This window comes from Gallus gallus, chromosome 9 (genome assembly GCF_016699485.2).
Source record: "Gallus gallus isolate bGalGal1 chromosome 9, bGalGal1.mat.broiler.GRCg7b, whole genome shotgun sequence".
In the NCBI taxonomy this organism is placed as follows: Eukaryota; Metazoa; Chordata; class Aves; order Galliformes; family Phasianidae; genus Gallus; species Gallus gallus.
In genome coordinates, this window is record NC_052540.1 from 4,605,688 (window position 1) to 4,629,155 (window position 23,468).

The 23,468-nt window shown below is 50.2% G+C and overlaps 1 protein-coding gene across 7 annotated transcripts in view; it reads right to left on the bottom strand.

The window, feature by feature from the left end:
* The window catches only part of HDLBP (high density lipoprotein binding protein), a 35,362-nt gene that overhangs the window by 2,937 nt on the left and 8,957 nt on the right, over positions 1-23,468 (bottom strand). For 3 of the 7 annotated variants that reach the window (XM_015276822.3, XM_015276820.4, NM_205096.3), the window contains 26 exons: positions 18,963-19,030; positions 18,334-18,446; positions 17,298-17,452; positions 16,533-16,748; positions 14,735-14,941; positions 14,105-14,320; positions 13,083-13,289; positions 12,750-12,857; positions 12,106-12,210; positions 11,601-11,679; positions 10,811-10,950; positions 10,418-10,522; positions 10,047-10,160; positions 9,707-9,793; positions 9,412-9,543; positions 8,406-8,624; positions 7,354-7,575; positions 6,907-7,125; positions 6,084-6,222; positions 5,148-5,302; positions 4,410-4,514; positions 3,692-3,826; positions 2,966-3,109; positions 2,611-2,796; positions 786-902; positions 210-338 (listed from right to left, as the gene is read on the bottom strand). In XM_015276822.3, the coding sequence (XP_015132308.1) occupies positions 210-338; positions 786-902; positions 2,611-2,796; positions 2,966-3,109; positions 3,692-3,826; positions 4,410-4,514; positions 5,148-5,302; positions 6,084-6,222; positions 6,907-7,125; positions 7,354-7,575; positions 8,406-8,624; positions 9,412-9,543; positions 9,707-9,793; positions 10,047-10,160; positions 10,418-10,522; positions 10,811-10,950; positions 11,601-11,679; positions 12,106-12,210; positions 12,750-12,857; positions 13,083-13,289; positions 14,105-14,320; positions 14,735-14,941; positions 16,533-16,748; positions 17,298-17,452; positions 18,334-18,409 (3,717 nt within the window). In that variant the 5' untranslated portion in view covers positions 18,410-18,446; positions 18,963-19,030. Of the gene's footprint in view, positions 1-209; positions 339-785; positions 903-2,610; positions 2,797-2,965; positions 3,110-3,691; positions 3,827-4,409; positions 4,515-5,147; positions 5,303-6,083; positions 6,223-6,906; positions 7,126-7,353; positions 7,576-8,405; positions 8,625-9,411; positions 9,544-9,706; positions 9,794-10,046; positions 10,161-10,417; positions 10,523-10,810; positions 10,951-11,600; positions 11,680-12,105; positions 12,211-12,749; positions 12,858-13,082; positions 13,290-14,104; positions 14,321-14,734; positions 14,942-16,532; positions 16,749-17,297; positions 17,453-18,333; positions 18,447-18,962; positions 19,031-21,572; positions 21,776-22,056; positions 22,115-23,468 lie in introns of those variants that run through there. The other 4 variants (XM_046898325.1, XM_015276821.3, XM_040705474.2 and 1 more) reach the window with 4 other exon arrangements.

Sequence of the window (23,468 nt, forward strand, 5' to 3'; positions counted from 1 at the left end):
CTGACAGTGGGACACTCAGTACAGGCAAGACATTTGGAAGGAGACAGGGGAGCTGTGGAAGCTGGAGGCTTGTGTAGGCCACAAAAGAGCAGGACGGCCCCTCACTGCACAAAGGCAGGAAGAGCACTGTTTCCCCAGCTGAAATGGGGAGGCAGATAACAGTCATCCACACTCTCTGTGCCCCTACAGCAGAAGCAGCACTCACTCACCTTTTCATTGTTGACAGTGGCCCAGGGGGCATCTCTCACCACAAAGCCCTTGGATGGGGCCTTGGACTCTTCATGGGAAGAGGGCTTCATATAGACTTGCATTGCCTCATTGTCCACCACATCTGCAAGCTATAGTGAAAGGGCTCAGTTAGGAGGATGGATCTTAACTGTTCTTCAGACTGGTGTAATCCTCACCCAAAAACTATCCCACATCTTGCTGCAACCTGTCCGATGTCACCAGCCTGTTCCACAATGACTGAACACACTGTTTCTCCACTAGTGTGATGGCCACTAACTACTAGACTATAACTGGTGCAAGCTGCAGCAAGGCAAGCACGTGCACGTGCTGGTGGCATCCCAGCATACTTATTCACTGCCCTTTCCTGGACAGTGGGGCCAGTCTTTGCAGCCTGTGGTCTGAGGGACAGCTGCAGGTGAGGGCTAACAGCAACCTGCATAAGGATCAAGTTCTCCAACGCTGTGGTAGAAAATATCCCATGGAGATACCTCAGACATTCAGCTCTGTGGTTAAGGAAATCCTTGCTAAGCCCCCATACAGATATGCTGAACGCTTACATATTCTTCCTCCAAGTTCAGGATGTGATCAATAGCTTCTTCCACATTCTCAGGGAGTCCTGTCACAGTCACACAGTTGGGGTCAGGAGCTCCACTCTGGGGAAAGCGAATATCCACCTGCAACACAAGAAACAGGACAGGACTTAGACCTGCACAACTGAAAAGCTACAGCCTACTTCCTACTGCACTGCATTCAGCTCTGGGTCCCCAGCACAAGGACATGGACCTGCTGGAGGGGATCCAGAGGAAGCCACGAGGACGCTCAGCAGGCAAGAGCACCTCTGCTATGAAGAATGGCTGGAGGAGCTGGGGTTGCTAATCCTGGAGAAGGGAAGGCTCTGAGGAGACATCACTGCAGCCTGCCAGTACTTAAAGGGAGCCTAGAGCAAATCAGGAGAGGGACCCTTTGTCAGGGAATGTTAGTGATGTGGCAAAGGGGAACAGCTTTAAACTAAAAGAGGGTAGGTTTAGATGAGATATTAAAAAAAAGTGTTTACTATGAGAGTGGTGAGGCACTGGAATGGTTTGCCAGAGAAGTTGTGAATGCTTCAACCACAGAAGTGTTCAAGGCCAAGTTAAATGGGGCTTTGAGCAACCTGGTCTAGAGGGAGACGTCCCTGTCCATGGCAGACGGTTGAAACCAGGTAGTCTTCAAGTCCCTTTCAACCCAAACCAATCTGTGATTCTCTGTGCAGTTTGTGGCAGCAGCAAAGGAGGGCTGCGATTCCACAGCGTCCTCATTCTGCATCTTCATCATCATGCTATCAGCACGAGGCGCAGTAAGCTTTCTGTCTCCTCCACAGATAATCCTGGCTAACAACATTTTACGTAGCCGGCTTAGAGTTCCCCACAACCACTGAACTCTTACAGCCTGCCTTCCAGATGGCTGCAGGGAAGCCATACAAGATAAGACCAAAACCAAAGGCTGCTCATTTGTGAACCAAACAGCTTGTTTCAAGAACCAAGGCCAGCCAAGATGCAAGCCTCCACAATCTCATCACTCTGGATACAAATTCATTAACTGACCCTTCAGTAAAGCACTTACTACTGCCATGCGCTGTAAAGGATGCTGAGCCCTGCCCTTCCCAGAGGTAAGCTGACTGTGACAAAGCCTTTCAGCTTCCAGCAGGCAAATCTGGATCCCTAAAAGTGTCTTTGGGAATCTTAAAAATCAGGCAAAATCAATGGTTGAAGCAAGCAAAGAAATGTACAGAATCTCTTTGATCTAAGAGGGTCTGGGTGCAGTCCCTTCCCAGAGATCCCCAGTATCAGTTTACTGCCCATTTCCAGTACCTGAAGCAGCTCACACAACCACCTCTCCCTTCTAAAGATCATCTAAGACCCCACCTGAAAGAAATCTACTAGAAGTGCTTCACAGACAGACAGAGCTCAGTGCTGTTTGCAGGGCTAACAGAGCAGAAAAGAAGCATTCCCAGCTTCCTCTTATGACCATGCTCAAGCAAGATGAGGCCAGCTGAGCCTGCTCCCTGCCTGGCTCCTGGAGGAAGGGTGACTCACAGCTCAGGTCATGTAGGAATGCTTGAGCTCCTGCCTGCGTGCACTGTCCAGGTAGCCCAGCTGGCCCAGTGACTCCGCTTGCATGTTTGAGGTGACAGCTTGAGGAGAGCAGAACAGCACTGGCTTTTCTTTGTGTCTGCTCCAGCCGGAAGTGCTCCACAGGCACGAGACAAAAGAATCACAACATTTGAGCCTGACAGTCCTGAATTCCGACCCTTATACCAATCTGCTAGCTTAGCACACGAGTAACCAGCACCACCAGCTATCCAGGACTTCCCGACCTGTGCTGCATCACCCCCGTGCTCACCTTGAACTCATCCATGATTTTGCGGATGGCTTTGCCACGTGCACCGATGATACGTGCGTGAACACGATGGTCCAGAGTCACATCCTCAGACACCATCTGCTCCAGCTCACCAACGATCTTCATGATGGCATCCCGGGCAGCCTCAGCATTCTTCTCATAGCCAGTGATGGTGATCTGGTCCTGTGCCTGTGATAGAGGGAAATGTGTGAATAACCAAGCAGATCTCCAGGCTGCTTCCTTTTACCCTCCACTTTATGCAACAGTAACAGGGAAATCAGAGCGCTAGAGAGGATGCTGTGCTTCCTACACTAACAGGCAACCAGTGGAGCTCTCTGCGCATCCTCTTCTCTCTCACCTGGCTTTCGTCATCTTTGTCAGGGAACTGGATGTTGACCTCATGCTCTGTGCGTATCTGGGTGATCACTGCTCCCTTACGCCCAATGATTTTGGGGTGGTACTTGGGATCAACGGTGACTGTCAGCTTGAAGCTTCGCAAGGCCTGAAACAAGAGAAGCAAAGTGAGGCACAACAGCAGAGAATGCATCATGGCTCGTTCAGTCACATCCATTCGAGTCCCAGCGTTTCCTTCTTACTTCTGAGATGCATAGGACAGATTCTGCGTGGTCCTGCCCAAGTGTAAATGGTTACAGAAGACCAAAGACATTCACCTGCTGGAGCCTTGTGCTTTTCCCACATTTAGCAGGTGTCTACAGGTAGCAAACAACCACCCAACTCATTCCTCATCTATGTATTCAGAGCTGGGATAGGAATTTACTACAAAGTACAGACTCACTGCTCACAGCGAGGGCTTGTGTCCTGCAGCATCTCAATGAGACATAGGGTGAGAGTCTGGGGCAGTAACTCTCCTGTCAGTTCATATTGTATTTGGATAAGCCACTCTGACTTCCCCAGACTTTCAGAGCAGCTAAGGGTGCTATTAAATGGGCAGAGGTTCCAAAAGGTTGTACAGCTTCTGAAGGAAACACCCAGAGGCTGGGTGGAAGGAAGGCACGGGCTGGTGTTCAGCTGGAGGTTCCAGCTGGAGGTTCCAGCTGGAAGGAAGGACAGGCACAGGCCTTACCCGATCCTCTTGTTCAGCTTGCAGCTCCTTCACTCTTTCCAGCAGCCCAGCCTTGGCACGGTCCAGGTTGGCAGCCAGCCCAGTGATGGTGATGATATCTGACTGCAGCTCAGGAGCAGGGACCTGGATGTTCACCTGAACAACATATGATTTCCATTTTGTACCACTGTTCAACTTTACGTTGGCTTCTCAATGATCTCCCCTGCCACCAAGCACAGCCTCCACCCAGCCTGAACTCTACTTCTTCAGTCACTACCAGCATCAGATTGCTTTGCTGTAGAACTTCAGCCCCAGTAGTGTCTCTGTCACCCTGGAGAGGCTAAGAAACAAATGTATGTTCAACAGTGCTGTTTGCAGCCAACCTGCATCACAGCCAAAAGCAAGAGGTCCACAGTCCCTGAGGGCTTCAAGGGAATCCTCCCCAACAGGCAGGCATGGCAGAGCTGTCTCCCATGGCCAAGGAGGAAAAACTACTCTTGCACTGGTAAGGAATCCTGACAGGCCCCAACAAGTCATTCACTCACAGCATCAACACCCATCATACAGCTTCATAGCAAAATCTACCAAGCCTCTCAGCAAGGATTAAATCACGCAGGTCTCATTTCCTTATTATAGAGCTATGGTCCTGAGTATGTCACAGCTGACTGCCAATACCACAAACATGGTCACCTGCAGATTTTCCAGGACAGAGAAGTTGGGAGGAAAAGCAACAACTTACTTCAAACTCGTCCATCATTTTACGGATCCCACTTCCCTTCTGGCCAATGATATAACGGTGCAGATCAAAGGGAACTTCCACTTCAATGGTGACAGGAACCAGAGCCTGCAGAGAAGAGATCACAGTTTACCCAGTTGAAAGATTTCTCCTGACTTTCTGCTTGCCATATATTTGTTCAAGAGACTACGCTGCTGAATTGAGGTACATTCTCCTGTAGTCGTGGTACAAACTCTGCAGGAGAGAGCAGCTGCAAACACTAAGATGACCTGCTGGGTGTTTAACATCTTTTCCAAGCAAGCCATCTTAAACCCCCTCAGGAATCAGAGGCTGTTTTCATATCCTTGGCTTCCACCTAGCAGAAACTTGGGACAGCATCACTACAGGGTTCTCCCTGCATGGCAAAGTCTGCTAAAGCTGAAATAATTCAGCCTCCATCACGTTGTTTCTTTTTCCAGCCCTGCTTCATAAGATAAGTACGTCACTCTCTTCTGACAAGTAACTTGGGGCTGCTGACAGCTCTAGCAATTGCTAGGTCAGGCACTGTGACTCAAGCCACCAGGCGACATTACAGTGCAATTGGAGACCTTCCCTTGAGCAATACAGACCTTCTCCACCGTTAGTGCCAGTGATCACCTGGACTGCAATTCCAACTGAATGCCACCACTAAAGTTTGCAGTGAGCTTCTTACATCAGGACAGGTCTATGCAGCAAGGCTAAGGGGCCCAGAAAGCCACATACCTGCAGTGCCTCCTTCGCTGCCTCACACTTCTCCCTGCGACCAGAGATGATGATGATATCACACTTCCTTGGAGAGCTGGGGTCTGCGTCCTTCCCATCCTTGCCTTCCCCACCCTCCTCACCATTCTCCTGCAATGCTGGCTCTGCAACAGGAGCTGAAAACATGGAAAGTCTCATGTTAATGGCACAAGAACCCCCTCTTCGCTCAGCATCTCCCCCTTCAGATCCTCAGGCTCAGCCCTGCTCTTTGCCAGAAGAGATCAGTCCCTACAGCCTACTGCGGTACTGGTTATTACCAACACAGGCAGCTTGCCGTGGCTTAGCCTGGGCTGAGCAGAACAAGAATATCCACCAAGATCATCTCCTCCTTTCTGCACAGCACTGATATTGCCTTTGCCTGCACAGAGAGGACCTGCAGCCACACTGCAGAAGTGGAAGCTGTGCTCCTCCATCAACAGAATCAATGAGTAGGGCTGGCAGTTTCTTCAGCAGCAGGGAATCGCACCTGCAAGGCACTGGCTGTAAGTTACAGCAGGATGGTTGGTGGTAGGCCAGACTATCCAACAAAAACAGGCAGTGCAGGCTCCAGCTGTGCTTAATTCAGTACACCCAACAACCAGAGCGTGAGGCCTCAGAGAAACCTCGGCAAGCCTGCAGAGCAAGGGAGCAGTGGGAGGTTCTGCTTTTGGCCAGGATAGGTCCCTGCGTTCTGTGGTGAGGACACATTCAGAACACTCATGTTTGCATTTTTACCCTCTAAAAGTGGCCCCTGATCTCAGGAGGACAAGGCTCACGCCAAGCCCACATTCAGGAACACTGCACAGAACACGTGGGGTGCTTCTGCACAGATTTTAAGTAGAACTTCTCCACCGACTGAGTAAGGACTACACATCTGATCACCCCATGTGCCAGGTGAACATGCATCCACGGGTATACCTGGGTTCTCCTCCCTGTCAGGGAATTTGATCTGGACACCATAGTCCCGGGTGATCTGCTGGATCCGGGATCCTTTGGGGCCCATAATGGAGCGGTGGAACTTTTGTGGGATGGTGCATTCGATTGTCACTTGAGCTTCCTGTGAGAAAGCAGAGTTGCTCTATTGCGAGGCAGCCCCTTTCACACGTGCAAACAGGATGCTTGCACATGGTGAAATCCATAATGGACATGAGGTGTTGGGAAAGGTAACAGCCGTTGTCACTGACAGAACTGAAAGTTTCCCGGAATCCTTTTTCACTCCAAGAGGTTAGCATGGAATATTTTACTGAAAGCTGCCTCCAGCCCATAATGTTAAAGGCTACTGAGACAAAAGCTCTCTATGACCATGAAGGGGAGGAAGCAGTAGGAGAAAGGAGAAAGATAATAAACAAAGGAAAGGAAGAGCACAGGTCTGATGTGGCTGTTTCCAAAAGCCAATACTAACAAGACAGGAAACTCCAAGGAGTGCCGCCACCCCAGACCAGGCATAGAGAGGTACAAGAAGTCTCCAATGTTTTACTGCCTGTAAGTAAAGCTCTCCTTCTCCCACTCCTAAAGAACCACGAAAAAGGTCAAAGGAGAGAGACAATCACTTCATACAAAATGGCCACGTTGGAGCCAACAGCCATGCCCCAGGCTGGGATCTGAAGTCTGCAGCCCTTACGTATTGACAGCAAAGCTTCAAATCCCAAACTTGCTGTGGGACTTGCTCACATAAAGCAGGTTCAAAGAGGACACTGCTGAAACAACAAAGAGTAGAAGGAACAATTTTCCTGATACATACCAGGTCCTCGATGATCTCCTGGATGCGTTTCTTGGCTGCCTCCACACAGTCCTTGGCTCCCTTGAGGGTGACTTTGTCACTCTGGGTGCCGGAGCGTGGGAAGCTGACCATCACACCACCATACTCATCTGCAATCTCACGCAGGACTTGTCCTCTCCGGATGACAAAGTGGCGGTGGTGCTTGGGGTCAACCACCATGGAGTCTTCAACCACATTATCCTGCCAACAGAAGACAGCCAGCCAGTCAGCCCTGCCCTTCCTGGCCATAAGCACACGACTGCTGCACTCAACAGCAAATAGTTTACAGTCTCACTCAAACAAGTCACAGCAAGGAGGATCTTCCTAAGCTCTTGTAATAGTCATAGTTTTAGGACTAACAGGTCCTCCATACTAACTCATTGCATCTTATCACTTCGCTAGGCAGAAAGAAGTAATAGTAGTTCTTACCAGGTTCTTGATGAGGGCCTCTAACTCCTTCTGTGCCTCTTTGACAGCTTCCTCAGTTCCCATGATAGTAATCAGCTCCTGATCTTTGTCCTCAGAGGTCGGGAAGATGATGCGGGCGCCGGTATTGTCACGCACTTTACGGATGTTGCCACCACCCTTACCAATAAGGAATTTGTGGTACTCTGGCTTCGCACGGAGGTCCACCGTGTAGCTCTTAGTTTGCTGAAAGCAGTCAGATCCCCATAGAACATGTTAGTATATAATAAATAGCCATCAGCATCCACAGCAAGCATGTAGATATTTAACTCCACGCTCCACATACATACAAAATGTTGCAAGAGCAAGGCAGATGCAGCTTGCTGTCAAAATCAAGAAGGTATGACGTCTTGAAGAAAAAACTACATGAAAGGTGTTCTCAGTGCTGAGGAGTTATCTCTACATTCAGCACAACTGGTGAGAGCATGAGCACAACAGACCACCCTGGGAGTGTATGACTCACACTCAACAGCAAAACCTTTTGCTGACTGCCTGCTGTTGGCCAGGCAGCAGACAATCAACCAAGCATTCATATGCTGGCATTGGAAAGGTGTTTCTTTCTTTTTTCTCGCTGTTAAAATGACCAGTTAGTTGGTCACAACTCAGAGCAATGTCTTGTAACCAAGAGCTCCCCAAACCCACTCATATGCAGTGAAATGTAAGAGCTGGAACTGGAATTCAGAGACCAGGAGAAAAAGGAAAGGAGTTATGCAGAGGAAGCCATTTCAGAGAAGCGTGGCTATCCAACGGCACTCAAACCTCCAGATTCGGGAGCCTTTGAGTATATCCCCAACCACAGGAGAGAAGCATTACAGCCAGTTTGTCCACCCATGAGGGAAGAACTCATTGTCACAACAAGTTTACTTTTACTCTTCCTGACTGCACTCAAATCCCTCCAAAGAGGGCCATGCTGTCTGATGCAAGAGACTTCTCAGCAGACTATGGGGACCATTTGAACCCTGGAAAAGAAACGGCTGGCCAAAACAATCTGCTCCTCTCCTTATGTCAGGGCTCACCTTCTCCTCCGCCAGGTGCAGCAGCTGCTTCTTGGCTTTCTCCACGTCCTGGGCTGGGCCCCTGATGGTCACCGTGTCACTGCCAGAGCCCTCAGTGGGAAAGTGGATGTGGACTCCACCACATTCCTCCATGATGGAGCGGATGAAGCGGCCTTTGGCGCCAATGAGGGAATTGTGCAGTTTGGAAGGAATAGAGACCTCCACCTCTGTGATGTTGGCCTAAGGACGGTATCAGGTTGTTAATCAAGCTGCAAAAATGTGTTTGTGTCCACCCTGCTTATCCTCCAACTCCCACATTGCTAAGATCTTTACAGAGCTGTGTGTAAGAAACACTCAATCACAGAAGCTTGAGACTGGCTGCCCCTTACACAAAAGAAGCCACAGGCAGGCTTGCTGTATCATCCCACAGCACATTCAATTCTGGAAGAATTACATCCTGAGAGCAACTACCATGAATGTAAATTCAGTCTCTGACGAGGAGACAGCAGACCTATGTCAAAGCCTCCACTTGGAAATGCAGCAGCTGCTGTCAGGTGGTGCAAGTGCACAAGTTTGCTCTCTGTAAATCTGCAAGCTATTGTGGCAAGGCAGTATTGGTAGGGTAGCCTCCCAGTAACAGCCTTTCATCTTAACTTAGCTCAGTTCCTTGCTTTGTTCAAGATGATGAGGGCTGTCCCCGCTGATGTTGAACATGTGGTATTTTCAGTCTGCTCGACCTCAGTTAATGCACAGCCTTCCCTAGTTCACAAACCACACTGCAGGGCAACATTGCTATTTGCATTCTTATAAGCTACGAAAATAGACATCCCTGAAAGAAGTGCCAGATACCACAGGCATACTCTTCTCTCCTGTTACTGGCAACTTTAGCTAAGACCTTAGATTTTAGGGTCAAGAACAGACTCACACTCCTATTTGTTTCCTCTCTGCTATTCCACACTACAACAATTTCTTGTGTGTTAATGTATTCTATCATCATCAAATCCATCGTCCACAAAAGGTCACTTACCAGCTCCTTTTGGATGGCAAGAATTCTGTGGCGAGCAGCTTCACAGTTTGCTCTCTTGCCTGTGATAACAATTGTCTCTGAGTTGCTGTTCTCTGCTGGGAGATCGATCTTGGTGTTGCTTTCTTCACGAATCTGCAAAGAAAATAAATGATTTCAGAAGTGTCCCATGTCAGAAGAAAGCCCTCGGAGATTACATTTCACATCACCGATGAGCAGGAAAGAGCAGTAAGTGGGATAGGGATTTAGTTGATGGCAGTGACTACAGTGAGCACCAGAGAAAGAGAAGTTGTCTCACCTTCTTGATGTTGGCACCTCCTTTGCCTATGATGTTCTTGTGGAATTGTTTGAAGATTGGGACAGAAATCGAAAAGCTGTTTTCAACCTAAGGGAGAAAGGAAGGGAGAACTGAAGATTACACCATCATGGCAATTCCCATGGAACCTGATAAACACAAGGTTTGGGAATAGGCTTGGACCCAAGGAAGATCTCTGTACAAGACTGCCTTTAAGCCAGAACTTTTATGTCTAGATTCTGTCATCTGGAGGTGTTTCAGTCCCAACTAAGTACAGCGACAGTACAGCTGTACTTCATTTCAGGGCTACCTAGGTGTGTAGGAGAGAAGAATGTGCCCATACCAGGTCTGCCACCATCTTTTGCATGTACTTGGTGCACTTCTCCACCTCATTTTTGGGACCTCTCAGTTGGACAATATCGCTCTTGTGCGCTGGGTCTGGGAAGTTGATGATAACCTGCAAGAAGCAGTCAATTAGAGTCATCTCAAGCCAGTGCAGGAACTGCTATGTCAGACACAAACAAAGCTTGGGGAGATCCTGAACACCCCCTCTCCCATTCAGAAAAGGGCAGCCATGTTAGCAGCTTCTGGTCAAGAGAAGAATTTTCTCATATGCATTCAAAACAGAGCCACTACGTTTACGATGTTAGCATCAAGGCTATTATACATGTAGCAAGTGTCCCCCTAGATTCCTTATCTCCTGGAAAGCCTTACCTCTGGGAATTTCTCCCGAATTTCCCGGATCCGCTCACCCTTCTGCCCAATGATGGTCCGGTGGAATTTCTGCTCAATGATTAGGTCCTTGGTGCGTTCATTTTCCTGATGGTAATACACAATTGAGTATTCAGCAGAAGAGCCATATATTTTCTTTCACCCATTTGCTGCCTAACACCTTACTTGTCAGCATTTTCCTTTTTTTCTCCTCCAGAGAGGATTCGCTCTAGGCTGACAAAGAACAGGTATGCAAGTGAATAAAGAAGCACACTTGCCATCAGATCCAAGTGCTCACTGGGCAAGGGGCACACATTTGCACCAGGAAAGGTTATGAGGGAACATAACAGCCCAAACCCTAAGCCTGGGGCTCTCTAAGCATCATGTCCTGCTCACCATACGGGAAGCGAGTTCCAGCAGCTCTTTCTTGGCCTGTTGGACCCCCTGTGGATCTCCTTCAATTCTGATCAGGTTGCTCTTCTCATTGTCCGGGGGAATGCGTACAGACACCTTGTAGAGGTCCTTAATCCTGTTAACTTCAAGGCAAGGATGATGGTGACAACCTGCTAGGCCAAGGCTGGCAACAAGGCATCCTGATTATCAGCACTTACAGTCTGCCTAAGCAGTAAACCAGCCTCTGAAAAGGGGCAAGGATCTCCTTTACCCTGGAGTTCAGCAAGAGCAGATCTGTGCCATGCAAGACCCACACAGGTAAATGCTGTGACATTTTAGAGAGCAAAACGCTCCTTTTCTAAAGCAAGGAATCTGTTTCCTCCCCGAACACCTCACATTTACATCACATCACAAGAAGGTCATTCATTTCTCTTTGCAAATTCTTTAATGAGGAGAAACTTTAATGGCAGACACCCACACTCCCCTATCAGCTGCTAAAATATAACTCACATGGAGTAACTTCAAAAAGAAGTTAAATTTAGTTCTCCAACCAAGACAGAATTTCCTCCATGACATGGCAAAGTCATCTCACAACTGTTCAGTCCCTCACGACACCTTCATACACTAAAGCCATCCCAAGCACTTACTGCCTATTTATCTCCTTGTGCCACTCAAGAAGAGCAGCTGAAGCGTGATGGAGACACCACGCTAAATGAGCTACAGAACCCCTGACACTGTCAACTAAAGATGTAGACTCCAAGCGTAGGAAGGATTAGAAAAGCACACCACTTACTGTTTGCTCCGTTCTTGCCAATGAGGTGTCGATGGAATTTGTGGTCGACATTGATTTCTGCATAATCCATCCGGTTGATCTACAATTAATTGCAGAGGGCTAGGTAGAACAGGCCAACCCTTCTCCCAGTTCATGCCCTACATAACTGCCTGTTGCCAGTACTGACACTGACTCTCCAGCTACAAGCACCCTTCCTGCTAAGCAGAACAGAAACACATCTCTGTTTTAAGTTGAGAGCACCATGCTTGTGAAACAGCTGGAGGGACTTCTTCCCTAGTTACAAATGAACAACAATTCTTCCTTATCGACAGCAAGAGATTTAAGACCTGGTGCTGATTTTTTTTTTTTTAAGAGTGCTGTGGATAAGTTTTGTAACCATCTGACGTACAACTTGCCTCCTGCAAGTTCTGTTAAGCATGGAAAAACATCATAAATGTGATAGATAACTTACCATCTCTGTTCTATCGCCCCTTCTTATGAACTGAAACTACTAACACCAACTTACCAGATCCTTGACCATGACTTCAATCTGTTCCTGAGCCACATTCACATCTTCTGTAGGTCCTTCCAAAGTGATTTTATCCTCTCCTTCAGTGAATTCGATGTGAACCTTGAGACAAGGCAATGAATTCATTAAGAATTTTCCAAGATGCAAGACAGATCAATGCCCTTAGTCAGGCCTACATCATCTCTGCCATTAACAGATATTTTCCTTCCCACAAGGCAAACGCATTATTCATGAGCTTTCAGAAGACAGTAATGCCCCATTTTGGCCATGTCACAGAATCTAGAGCCTATGGCTCTCATGCTGTTCTTATTGTTTGCAAGGGCTTCAGAGAAGTTGCTCACCTCTAACCTTTATCTCAGCATGAATTCACAGTGAGAAAGCCTACTTGAATTCAGCACTTATAGGTACGTTACCATATCAATTGTCCAACTAGTGCCACCTAAAGCTTCCTCTGAAGGAATAACCAGAAGAATAACTTAGGATGAGTAGCATTAACAGCAGTGAAAGAGAGGCTCCCTTTAACGTTACAATCTGCCCCTTTTCCTCTTTGGTTCCACTCACTCTAGAACACATTTCTCTCCTATACACAGCGATCTGGAATAACCATATTCTACAGGAGGTGCGAAAGCTAACCAGCTCACCTTTGGCATTTGCTGAGTTATTTTGGCCAGGTTTTGTCCTTTCTTTCCAATAATGAAACGATGAAGCCAAGAGGGGGCAGAGACCGAGGAGACGGTAAAACTGTTGGCCTGAAAGACAGAAAATTTAAAAAGCTGTTTTGATGGACGGACCAGAAGAAGTCTTCACAAAAATTCAGTTCCAATTTCTATGTTGTATCCTCAGTATTGAGTTAATCTAAGCAGCATTTCTAACAGCCCAACAAAGACCATCCCTCCTCCACTTGTCCATGCTGCTCCCACATATATCCCAATGTGACTTTCTAACCCATGTGACCCAGCCCATCTCATCAGTACCTTTGCATAGACTTCAGTCAACGCTTGCCCAAGCTTTTCAGGCTCGCCTCGCAGTATCACCGTCTCCGAGCTACTGTCAGTGGGTGGGATCTCGACAGAGACTCCAGTTTTCTCCAAGATCTCCTGCAGGGAATTCCCCTTGGGGCCGATGACATACTTGTGCTGGGACTTCTTCACTTCCACCGCAATGGTAGTAGTCTTCTTTTTCTGTGGGGGCAGAGGCACTGGGGCATCAATTACAGGGGGGACAGAGAAGGACAAGAGTGGAAGGAAGAGGCAGCAGATGCAGTGAATCTCTGCACCAATAAAGAGCAAAGCAAAGCTGAGCCTGTTGGTTCTGCAGTACCTCAGCACCTATTGGGGCCCTGCCCATAGAAAGCCTTGTGCTCACAGACTCGTAGTCAAAGTACAAAACCAGCGTTCTGTGGCAAGCTTCCTAGAACACTTAATGGAGGAGACCACGCACACACGGCCTTGCACAACAGGGCTCAACACTCAGTTGTCCTCAAGGCAGTAGTGCAACGCAATACCATGTAGATTACTTGGCTATAAGCTGATTACCTCTGTTGAAATCCAGACTGGTACAAATACAAACCTAACCATGCGAAAAAACTCCCCAACAACCCACAGCAAGGATACTCACAATGACGTTGGCTGTGGAAAATAAACTGGAGTGAAATTCACTCTTTAGAAACTTCTGTTTATGTAGCAACTTTTTACTGTCAGCTGGCCACCACTGCAGACTTCACGCTTCCCTCCTTATTATCACCTGTGCAAACTAAAGGAGCTCTACATGGTCTGCTGAGTCCCACAACACAGGAAAACAAGACATCTGTCACCTCCCTGGCAACATCACCCCAGGTTTCACTCTGCTGAGTAAGGGAATGGTAAGATCAAGGGATATGCACTGCAAGGACTGCAGAGTCAGAGCTGACGTGAGGAGGACGTAACAGAAGCACAAGAGAAGAGGGATTATGAATAGGTTGAGAGGAAGATGGGGATCTTTTAGGGACCATCCATACCTTCTCCTCATAGATCTTCTTAACACGAGCGACAGCCTGGGCCAGCTGCTCCTTTTCTCCAGTGAAGACTATCTCTGTCTTGTTGACGCTGGGTGGAGGAATGTTGATGCGCGTCCCCGTGTCCTGCATGAGCTCACTCACCAGCTTGTTGTAAGGGCCAGCAATGAAGGGGTGATACACCTTCTCCACATCCAGCCGCTCCACAGCACGCTTATCCTGGAAGAACAAAGCTCTGTGAGAACTGCCCTCTGTAATACAATCTCTGCCAGACATGGGTACAAGTTCTCAGTGGTGCCCTACTTGACACTCTGGCAATCTCCATTCCCTTCTGCCCACAAATCCTACTGTTGCTACTCATGTTTTGTGATATTCACCATTCTAACATCTTGCCTTGGCTAAGGTGGCATCTGATTATGGCCTACTTCAAACATGAGACAAGCTTATCTGAATTGAGAAATGGACACAATGGAGACCAAGAAGTTGAAGAAGGTGGTGTAGGTGCTCATACAGTCTGCACAGTACACGTCTCCATTCTCACTAATATACCAGCTACCAAGCATGTCCACAGTAGCTGCTAATATCCAATATTCAGCGGAGAAGCAAAATGGCAAGATCACAGCACTGCAGTACCTGCTCAGCAGAGATGAGGAGGATCTCATGCCGGGCTTTCTCAATCCCTTCTTTAGTGCCGGTGATCTTGATCTGGTTGCTGGGGTCATCCGGGCGGGGGATCTGGATTTTGGTTGCAGTTTTGAGCTCCAGGTCCTGCAGCTTCTCACCATTCTTTCCAATGACAAAGCGGTGGTGCTCCTTGGGGATGGCAACTGTTGCTGAAGCCTGAAACACAGGAACCAAACAAGTGTAAGAACCTTTGGCTGCACTGGCCAACCCACAGAAGCAGACCTGGGGAAAGCAAATTAGGTGCTGCTGAGCAGTACCACTGAAGAGGAAATGCAATGCCTTCCCAGCATATCCTGCCTAAGTACTGATACTGTGCCACAGCAGTTAATCTACAGTGCCTATAGACAAGGAGGCTAAATCCCATCTTTTCCTCAAAACCCTTCAGTTTGTCCAGAAGCAGTTCTCAGAATCTGCACAGGCCTTTGGGCACAGATGAGGAGATGCCTATCTTTCAGCATAACAAACAGATGCAGTACCAGACAGCAACTGAGACGATGGCTCAGGGGTGGAGTTTATCTGAACTCTGACATCTGCTGCTAAGGCTACAGAGAACAAGACACACAGGCTGACTCCTAGGAAACAGAAATTTAACACCAGAAACCTACTCCAGCAGGCAGACAGCTATGAGATACTGCTACTCACTGGCTTTCAGTGTAATACATACTGCTGCCAGGACTACCTGTAGAAAACCTCTCTTGGAAAAAGGCTCCTAAGAGCTTCCCTCAATCTACTTTTAAAGAGATGGTTTGTAACAGGGATTCCCGACTTCCTCCCTTCTCACTGAAGTTTTACTTGCCTGCTAGGTTGTGATTGCTACCATGCTCATGACTCCCGTGAATATTTAACTACTAACAGTAATTAAACACCCAACATTCAAACTACATTGGAAAAAATGAAAAAAGATCATTTGATCTTCGACCCTGTGTTCTTACAATGAAGCCAGCCAAGCCTAGGAGCAGTTGGGAATCCAGACACACCTTTGTCTGGGGCCACAGCAGTAGGAGGTACATTTGGGGAGAGCGGGTCATGTATAGTACAACCTGAACTAATTTTTCAGGTGCACATTATTTAGGGTTTGTCCCTTTCTCTTCCCTCTGGCAGGGTATGACACATGGGCTGAATAGCACTGAAGCAAACATAGTATTAACTACTGTATTAAGTGCCTTTGACACCTCACGGGAATACACACTACAGGATCTGTCTGCAATACAGCCTAACAAGTACTGCCATCCTGACTACGAACTCAAAAAATCTGAAGGTGATGAATCAAAACCTACAGGACTGAAAGAAGCAACTGAAACAACGGAGCTGTGGCTCCTTACTAGTGCAGCTTTAATTACACCACCCAGAACCCTGACCTGAAGCACTAAGCTTTTGGCAGGAGCTCTCATGCTCTCATCCCATCATGAAGGGTGTAGGTGGAACGGTCCCATTCTCACACACTAGTAGTTCTGTGTGAAGGGTCTGCATCCCCTCCAGGACTGGCACCTCAGCATAAAGTTGTTTGCAACCCAAGTGTTCAGAGATTGTAGACTCCACCCTTCATGCAACACCATGGCCTGTAATTAACTCTGAACCCTATTTTAAGCATCACCTCCATTCCAAATCGCCAGCAGTGTGCTTTGAAAATATACAGCAAAGCTGAATTAGTCATCTAATAACACCTCCTCAGCTTATAAGCAGACACACACAGGGGTCTCAACATATAAGAGCAAGGATGAAGTAAGAAACAGTTAGATGCCCCTACCTGTGTCTGCAGCCGAGCGACAATCTCCTTTCGAGCCTTCATGACTGCTTCCAGCTTGCCAGAAACCATGATAGAAAGGCCCTGGTCCTTTGCGAGAGACAGCTCCAGGTGAGCTCCTGTCTTCTGCATGATGTCAAGGCAGATCTTGGCCTGCTCGCCTTCTCCAAACTGATTCATGTCCTTGTATTTTCTCTCTTCTAGTGGCACATGAAACACCTGTTCAGCCACAGGACAGAAAAGAGAAAAGGCACAGCAAACAGTGAGTACGCTTTTGATTGCCAGTGCCTCCCTCTGTTACTGCCATCTGACTTTGCTGAAAAACTAAGTTCCCAGCTTTGGGTAACCCGTGGGCACTTCCACTGTAGACACAGGCTGTGAGCAGTGACAGTGCAAGAGTGCTGCAGCAGCCAGACTGTCCCATATTGAGTCCTCCCATAGCATGTCAGGCAGGTAGAAGCTTTAAGTTAACAGCAAGAGTACTTAAAAAGCACTGCTCACTGCTTGACTCCTGCAATCCTCCCTTCAGGCCTACTCTAGCTATTTCTGCAATAGGGACTGAAAGCATTCTCTGAACAGCTTTCCAGCAGTTTTCCTCTCCTCCCACAGTGGTCCTAGGTCTCAGGTGCAATTCTCCTCATGCCCTGAGAGGCAAAGAGGCTGCCAATCTGACACACAAAGGATTTCACACTCTGAGGAAAGCTTTGTTTCACCTGTTTTCTGGAAGAAAGAAAAAGGGGAGGACATAGGGTGCCTGCTCCCACCAACCTGAGTGATGACAGAAGCCTTTATCGGTCGGATCTTGCTCCAGGGACCAGACGGTTCCTGGGCAGCTTCCAAACATGGTGCTTTCTCAGGGAGCGGAGGGAAGGCTTCCTTGTAGGTTGGAGGATCATTCTCTTCTTCAGAGTTTAAAGCTGTAACTGAAGTGAAGCAAACAGTATAAAGAGATGCTCTCCAGGCAGAGATGCCCCTATTCATAGGCAGCGCAAGTGCATTTATACACTAACAAGGGAAAGCAAGTGACTTGTGCACTACTGTTAACCCTATTACAGTTATGCTTGTGGAGCAGCCAACTCTGGAGCACAGCTGAACTCAGTACAGCAGCCCACAGCAGCTGCCACGACCAATTCGCCTTGCCTGATGCAGAAAGTGAATGGTGGCAGAAAACAGCACACTGCTGCAAACTTTGTAAAGAGGAGCTTCATGAGGGGACAACAGGTTGAGCAGAAAGAATGTGAAGGAACAGAGAAAGGCTGCAGGTCAGAAGGGGTGAGACAAACACACACCCACGGGGAAGGCGGGGGAAAGTGTTACAGTTAGGGCAGACTCCAGGGAAAATCTGTATGAGGACATTATGCTCAACTCAGTTGTGTGCTGCGTTGTGCCAAGTGGGCCAGCTGGCAGCTGGAGGATGGGTGCAGAAACGCACCAGTGAGTCAGCCAGTTACACTTACTTTACCCAGCACCTGGCTGAGCAAAGGAAGGAAATGACTGAGTCCAGCACACTGATCCAGCGACGCCCCATTGCAGCCCAGTGCCCCACTCTTGCATGTATCCTGTCTCACAGTCAACAGAACTGCTAGTCAGAGCTGCACGAAGATCTGAGGCTTGCTTCCTCCAGGCTCTGCATGGTGCTGCCACGAGTGGAAAGCCAGAGCATGCGGTGAGCCACCCATACAGGAATGGAGAAGGCAACTTCTGCACGCTTGCAGGGAATCAGATGCCTTAAGTGAGCACTGTAATAGCAAGGAATCCTGTCTACATTTAGAGGCCCAGCACAGGAACTCAGCTGTTTTCTCACCTTTCACCTGCTGCTGAGTCAGGCCGCTGCGGTGTTCAGCGAAGCTCTCCTGGGTCAAAACTGCCACGGAGCTCATTGTCGACTTCCCACCCACACACAATCCGGGTATGCCACTGGAGAGAGAGAAAGAGAGGAGGTGGTGCCACTATTACCAACACCATTCAAGAGGCACAAAATTACCCCAGGAAGACAAAGCATGCGTTACTAAGCACCCTCGATCAGCTTCCTGAAATCAGTCACCAACAGTGCCAGTCAGCTGCCCAGTTCTCTTACTGGACCAGATGGGAACTCACAGAAGAGTGGACACCAAAAGCAGAGTTCCTCATTAAGAAGGGAGAGGATGCACAACTTAAGAATGTCACTGGAAAGGGGGACAACAGAAGGTGCTAAAGGATACTCGAATTCATCTATCCATTATTAAAGGCGTGCAAAAAGTCTGGATAGTGAGTCCAAAACCATAGGGTAATCCTGGAGAGAAAATGAAAGAGGCCCAGGATTGTGCTTCTTCCTGAGGATGACTTAGTTAAGTCTCTGAACTCCTGCTGATTTGGGAATAGGCTCAGAAAGCCACTCTGATAAGCGTGCTTAGCAACTGCAAGATCTTTGGCACTCCCAAAATAGGAACTTACCAGCTAAATGGTCAGTAGCCAGAGAGTCCGTCCTGTAAGCTGCCCGTTTGTCAGCCTGCCAGCTTTTGCTTTATAGAAAAAGAAAAGAGAAATGTTTATGCGGTTGCTCCAAGACAACAGGAAAACACCACAGCCGCCTCACTGTGACCTGCAAGAGAGCATTGCTGTACTGTGTTGCAAACTGGCATCCTATCCAAAACGTTCTCCTACTCAGTCACATCTCACCACGCTTTACCTGTCATACTTTAGGAGAGCTACAGACCTGACCCTCACAGCAGGAAGCCTGGGGTGGCTCCCCTTGCATCACACCGGCTACAGGAGCAGCCATGCAGTACAGGCAAAAATACAGTCAATTAGCACCAAATGTGCAAGGTAGACACGAAATTTCAGGGTTGCAGCGAGAGCATTGACATCTAGTCAGAGGAGACTAACAGCCTGAAAATCTGCCAACAACACTGCCATCACTCAGAAGTTAGGAATGTAGTTCAGTGGAGCTTGGGTGAATCAACACAGACGTCCTCACAATCTCAGGCAAACGCTCAGGACTATCCACATGCAGCTGCCGGCCGGTCCACCTCTTTGTTTTTTATTGCAATGAGGTGATACGACGGGCACTGAACTCTGGCTCCAGGTCTGTCATTCAGAAGAAAAAAATCCCACAGTGATTTACGTGGACTGTTTTGAAGGCAGCCTGAAATAAATAGGCTGTTGGCGGGAGCTTTATATCTCCTGCGTCTGCAGCCCTGATCAGGAATATAAAGAAGAAAATAAAAGCCTGAAAAGTACACGCTGTCAGATGTACAACAGCTCCTCCACACCCCCCAGCTGTACGTGTGTGCTCCTGCAAGGCTTGCGGCCTCCTGAAATCCAGTGCCTCTCAGTGCTTGTGGCACAACAGGTCCCTGCCCTACACAGAGCCTGCGGTGCTGCTTCTAACAGCGAGCTCCAGCGCTTCTCAGGAAGCCGATCTTCACCATTTCTGGCCTCCCAATGTGCCAGAAAAGCCTCCAAAGAACTGAGCCTCTGACGTGGCATCTTGCATCACGCTGATGTGGCGACACAATAGGTGACAGAGACAGGAGGAAAGGAGAGCAGCAATGCAACGGGGCCGCGGGGACCTGATCTGTGCTTCAGTGAAAGCCACGCGGGGAATTTCCACCCGTTTCACCACCACCACCTGAGCAATGGAGCTAATGTTACAATTAATTCTCCAGCGACCTGCTGCTGCCAGGTGACAGCTCCCAGCCGTGCTGCCTGAAGCACAGCCTTTGCAGCACACGGAGGCTCTGCAAGGCAGGCCTGGGAGAAATGCTCGTGCTCTGCTTGCCTTCTGTGGGTACACCGAGGACCACGTCACCATGCAAACAGAGCTGCCACCACCACCTTCAGCCCCTTGGGTCGCTCTGAGGATGCCGCTGCCTCAGGGCAAGGTGCCAGCGGGACCAAGGGCAGGAGCCAGAAGGACCCCGTACACCACAAGCAGCTGCCAGGCTCTGGCTGGAGCCTTGCTAATGGCATCAATGCGGTCACAGCTCTCATCTCCTGGGGAAGCATCACCTGGTTCTGCTCCTCAGAGGGGGAGAAGGATGAGGAATCGGTGAAACTGCACCCGGAATAGTGGCAGCCTGTGAGGCATAACCTCGAAGCATAACCTCAAGGCACAGCTGCTGGTTTCAGTGTGTCCACGCCAGCTGTGGAGATCTTGCAGGCAACACCTCAGAGCAGAGCTACATATTCAAAGAGAAATCTAAGGGCAGCACTTACCCGCGTGAATTTCTGCTTTGTCACCCATACGGCAAGCTAAGAACAAATGTTTTCCATCTCCAGTAACCCCAAACATCTGGTGCACTGTAGGCCTCAGGGATTCATCTCCGGCCAAAATTGGAGGTGGCCATCAGAATGGTATTTTAAACATAACGTTAGCAGCGGCGCTGCGTCTGAAGCCCACACCTCCTCGCCATCCCACTGCAGGCTTGGAAACTAAGCTTACAGCGACGGCAGGCCGGCACACGGCCGCTTGGGTCACCAGGATCCGAACCGCCTGGCTTACGGCCGGCTGCAGCACAGCCACAGCGAGCTTCGCAAGTTCAGAGCACGCTCAAATAGGGAGAACAAAATCGTGCCGAGAGTAGCTCCTAGCAAGGGCCAGCCCCAACCATACGGAAACGGTTGTATAAAGGGAAACAAAAGCAAAGTCTTGCCCCGCACTGCCAACACAACCAATGCTGGTGGACAGAACCAGGCAGCCGGGCGATATTTTACCGAGATATCTGCGTTTGGTGTTACGGTGCCTACAGCTGCACGCAGCTAACGCTTAGGCAACCGGCCCGGCTGCCGTCCTCTGCCCGCGTCCACCCACTGCTGGTACCCGGCCAAGCTCGGTGTTCCCGTGTGGCGGTACGTGCTTCCTGGCCGCCCCAGGTAGGCCGGGCCGCCCGGCCTTGGCTCGCTCCCGCGGCGGCCAGCTGCTGCGTGGCAGGATGGAGCCCTTCCACCGCTTCCTGCGGCAGCGCGCAACGTGACCGGCGCCTGCTGGACGCGGCCAGCCTTCAATCCGAGCTCTGTGCTCGTTTTCTCTCCTCCTAACCCGCTCGCCGCCACCTCCCCTACCTCGGTTTCCTGTGCTCACACAGCGCTCACTTTGTGCCCGGCCACCCCGCGGCCCGCGCTCCGTTCGGGCGCCCAGCGGCCGGGCCCCTTCCTCCCCGGCCCCTTCCTCGCCGGCCCGCGGGGCCCCGCGGAGCCTCGGGCCGGGCGCGGCGTGGAGGCGGCGGGCCCAGGCCGGGCGGCGCCGCCAGCGCCACCTCAGCACTGCCGGCACCGGGGGCGGGGCGGCGCGCAGCGCCAGGCCGGGCCGCTGTCACCCAGCGCGGGGTCCGCGCCGCTCCGAGCGCCGTTCCGCGGGGCCCCTCCGCTCCGCTCCGTTCTCCTCCTCTCCTCTCCTCCCCGGCGCCCCCCGCGCATTCCTCGCCCCGCTCCCCGCGCCGCCGCCGCCCCCGCTCGTCTCGCCGGCCGCCGGAGCTTCCCCCGGGAGGTCGCGAGCCCCCCTCGCCCCGCTCCTCTCCCCTCGCCGCCCCGCAGCGCCGCGACTCACTCCGGCCCGCGGCCGCTCGCCCGCCTCGCTGGAGAACCGGGAGCGCTCCTGGGAGAGCGGCGCGAGCCCTCCGGCGGCCCTATATAGGGCGGGCCGCTGCCAATCCCCGCGCCGCACGTCAGCGGGACGTGCCCCTTCCCGGCGGGGCCGCCGAGCGGAGCGGGGCAGCGGCAGCGCACGGCCAGCACAGCGCCGGGCCGACGTGCCCCCAGGCCGCCCCGCAGCTCGTCGGGGATTTCTTCCGGCCTCTTCCTGCACGCCGTTCTGAGAGGAGAGCCCTATTTTCCTCGCCAGAAACTTCTCTGGAAGGCAACCCGAGCGCGCTCCCCCTGCGCCGCGACTCGATTTCCTGTTTCAGGACGGCCCCGCGTTGCTAAAAGCGCTCACATCAGCGCCCCGTTGTGCTGCGGGTACCCACCCCATACAGCCGAGTCACAGCGCACCGAGGGACCGCCCCGAAACACCCACATCCCTCGGCTGCAGCACGATAAAGAAGTCCTCGGCGTCATTAAAAAGCACAGTAAGAGAGGACTCGGGGCACTCATGCCGGAGCCCATTTGGGTTCCCATCCAGAGAGAGCAGGAGATGCCGCCCTGAAGCCATCACTACAGCCTGCCGTGCCATCTCCCAGTAGCACAGTTTGGAAAACCTTTATTACACTGAAGTTAAGGATCGAATTATGGAGATCCTTCTGTGTTTTTCACACCTCTACGAAGAGCATACAGAAAACAACGCCCTAAGAACTGCCTGGCACTGAGTGTGACCATGCCGCATGCATCCTGGTGGCTTTCAGACCAGATTCTCTTTTCTTATTGCAACTTCTAAAGGCACCCGAGCCCAGCTCCTCTTCTCCTCACTCACACATCATTACCAGCCCAAACTATTCTGCCCTCAGCTGCACCCGGTGCAATCTGACCACCTTCAGAAGGCCAGGGAAACTGCAGCCCGTCTGAGCCCCCTGGTAACCCCAGCTGCAGTCAGTGGTGCAGTGACTGGGGAGGGGGGTGGCAGGAAGGCACGCAGCCAGGTGTTCTGTCTCTGGTAACCCAGGTGCTATAAATACAGGGTCCCAGGGGAGCACAGCACCACTCGCCTTTCTCCTGGTAAATGCGTTGTTTATAGAGGGCAGCTCTCCTCTTGCACAAGCAGAAGAGCTGAGCAGATACCGAAGCAAGGTGACTAACCTCTGCAGGCCTCTCAGGCCAAAATGCTCGTTCAAAAGACAAATTTATTTACTGGGCATTCTGACAATAAAGTTATGCAATCGTCAGCCAGCACACAACATATACGCTGCCCTTCTGAGGCTGTCACAGGGCGCTCTACACAAGAGGAGCAAGCAAAGTGCATAAGAACAGGAGCAACTTACTGGTGGCAATGGACTTCTAACATGGACAAGTAGCTTCAAGCTCTGT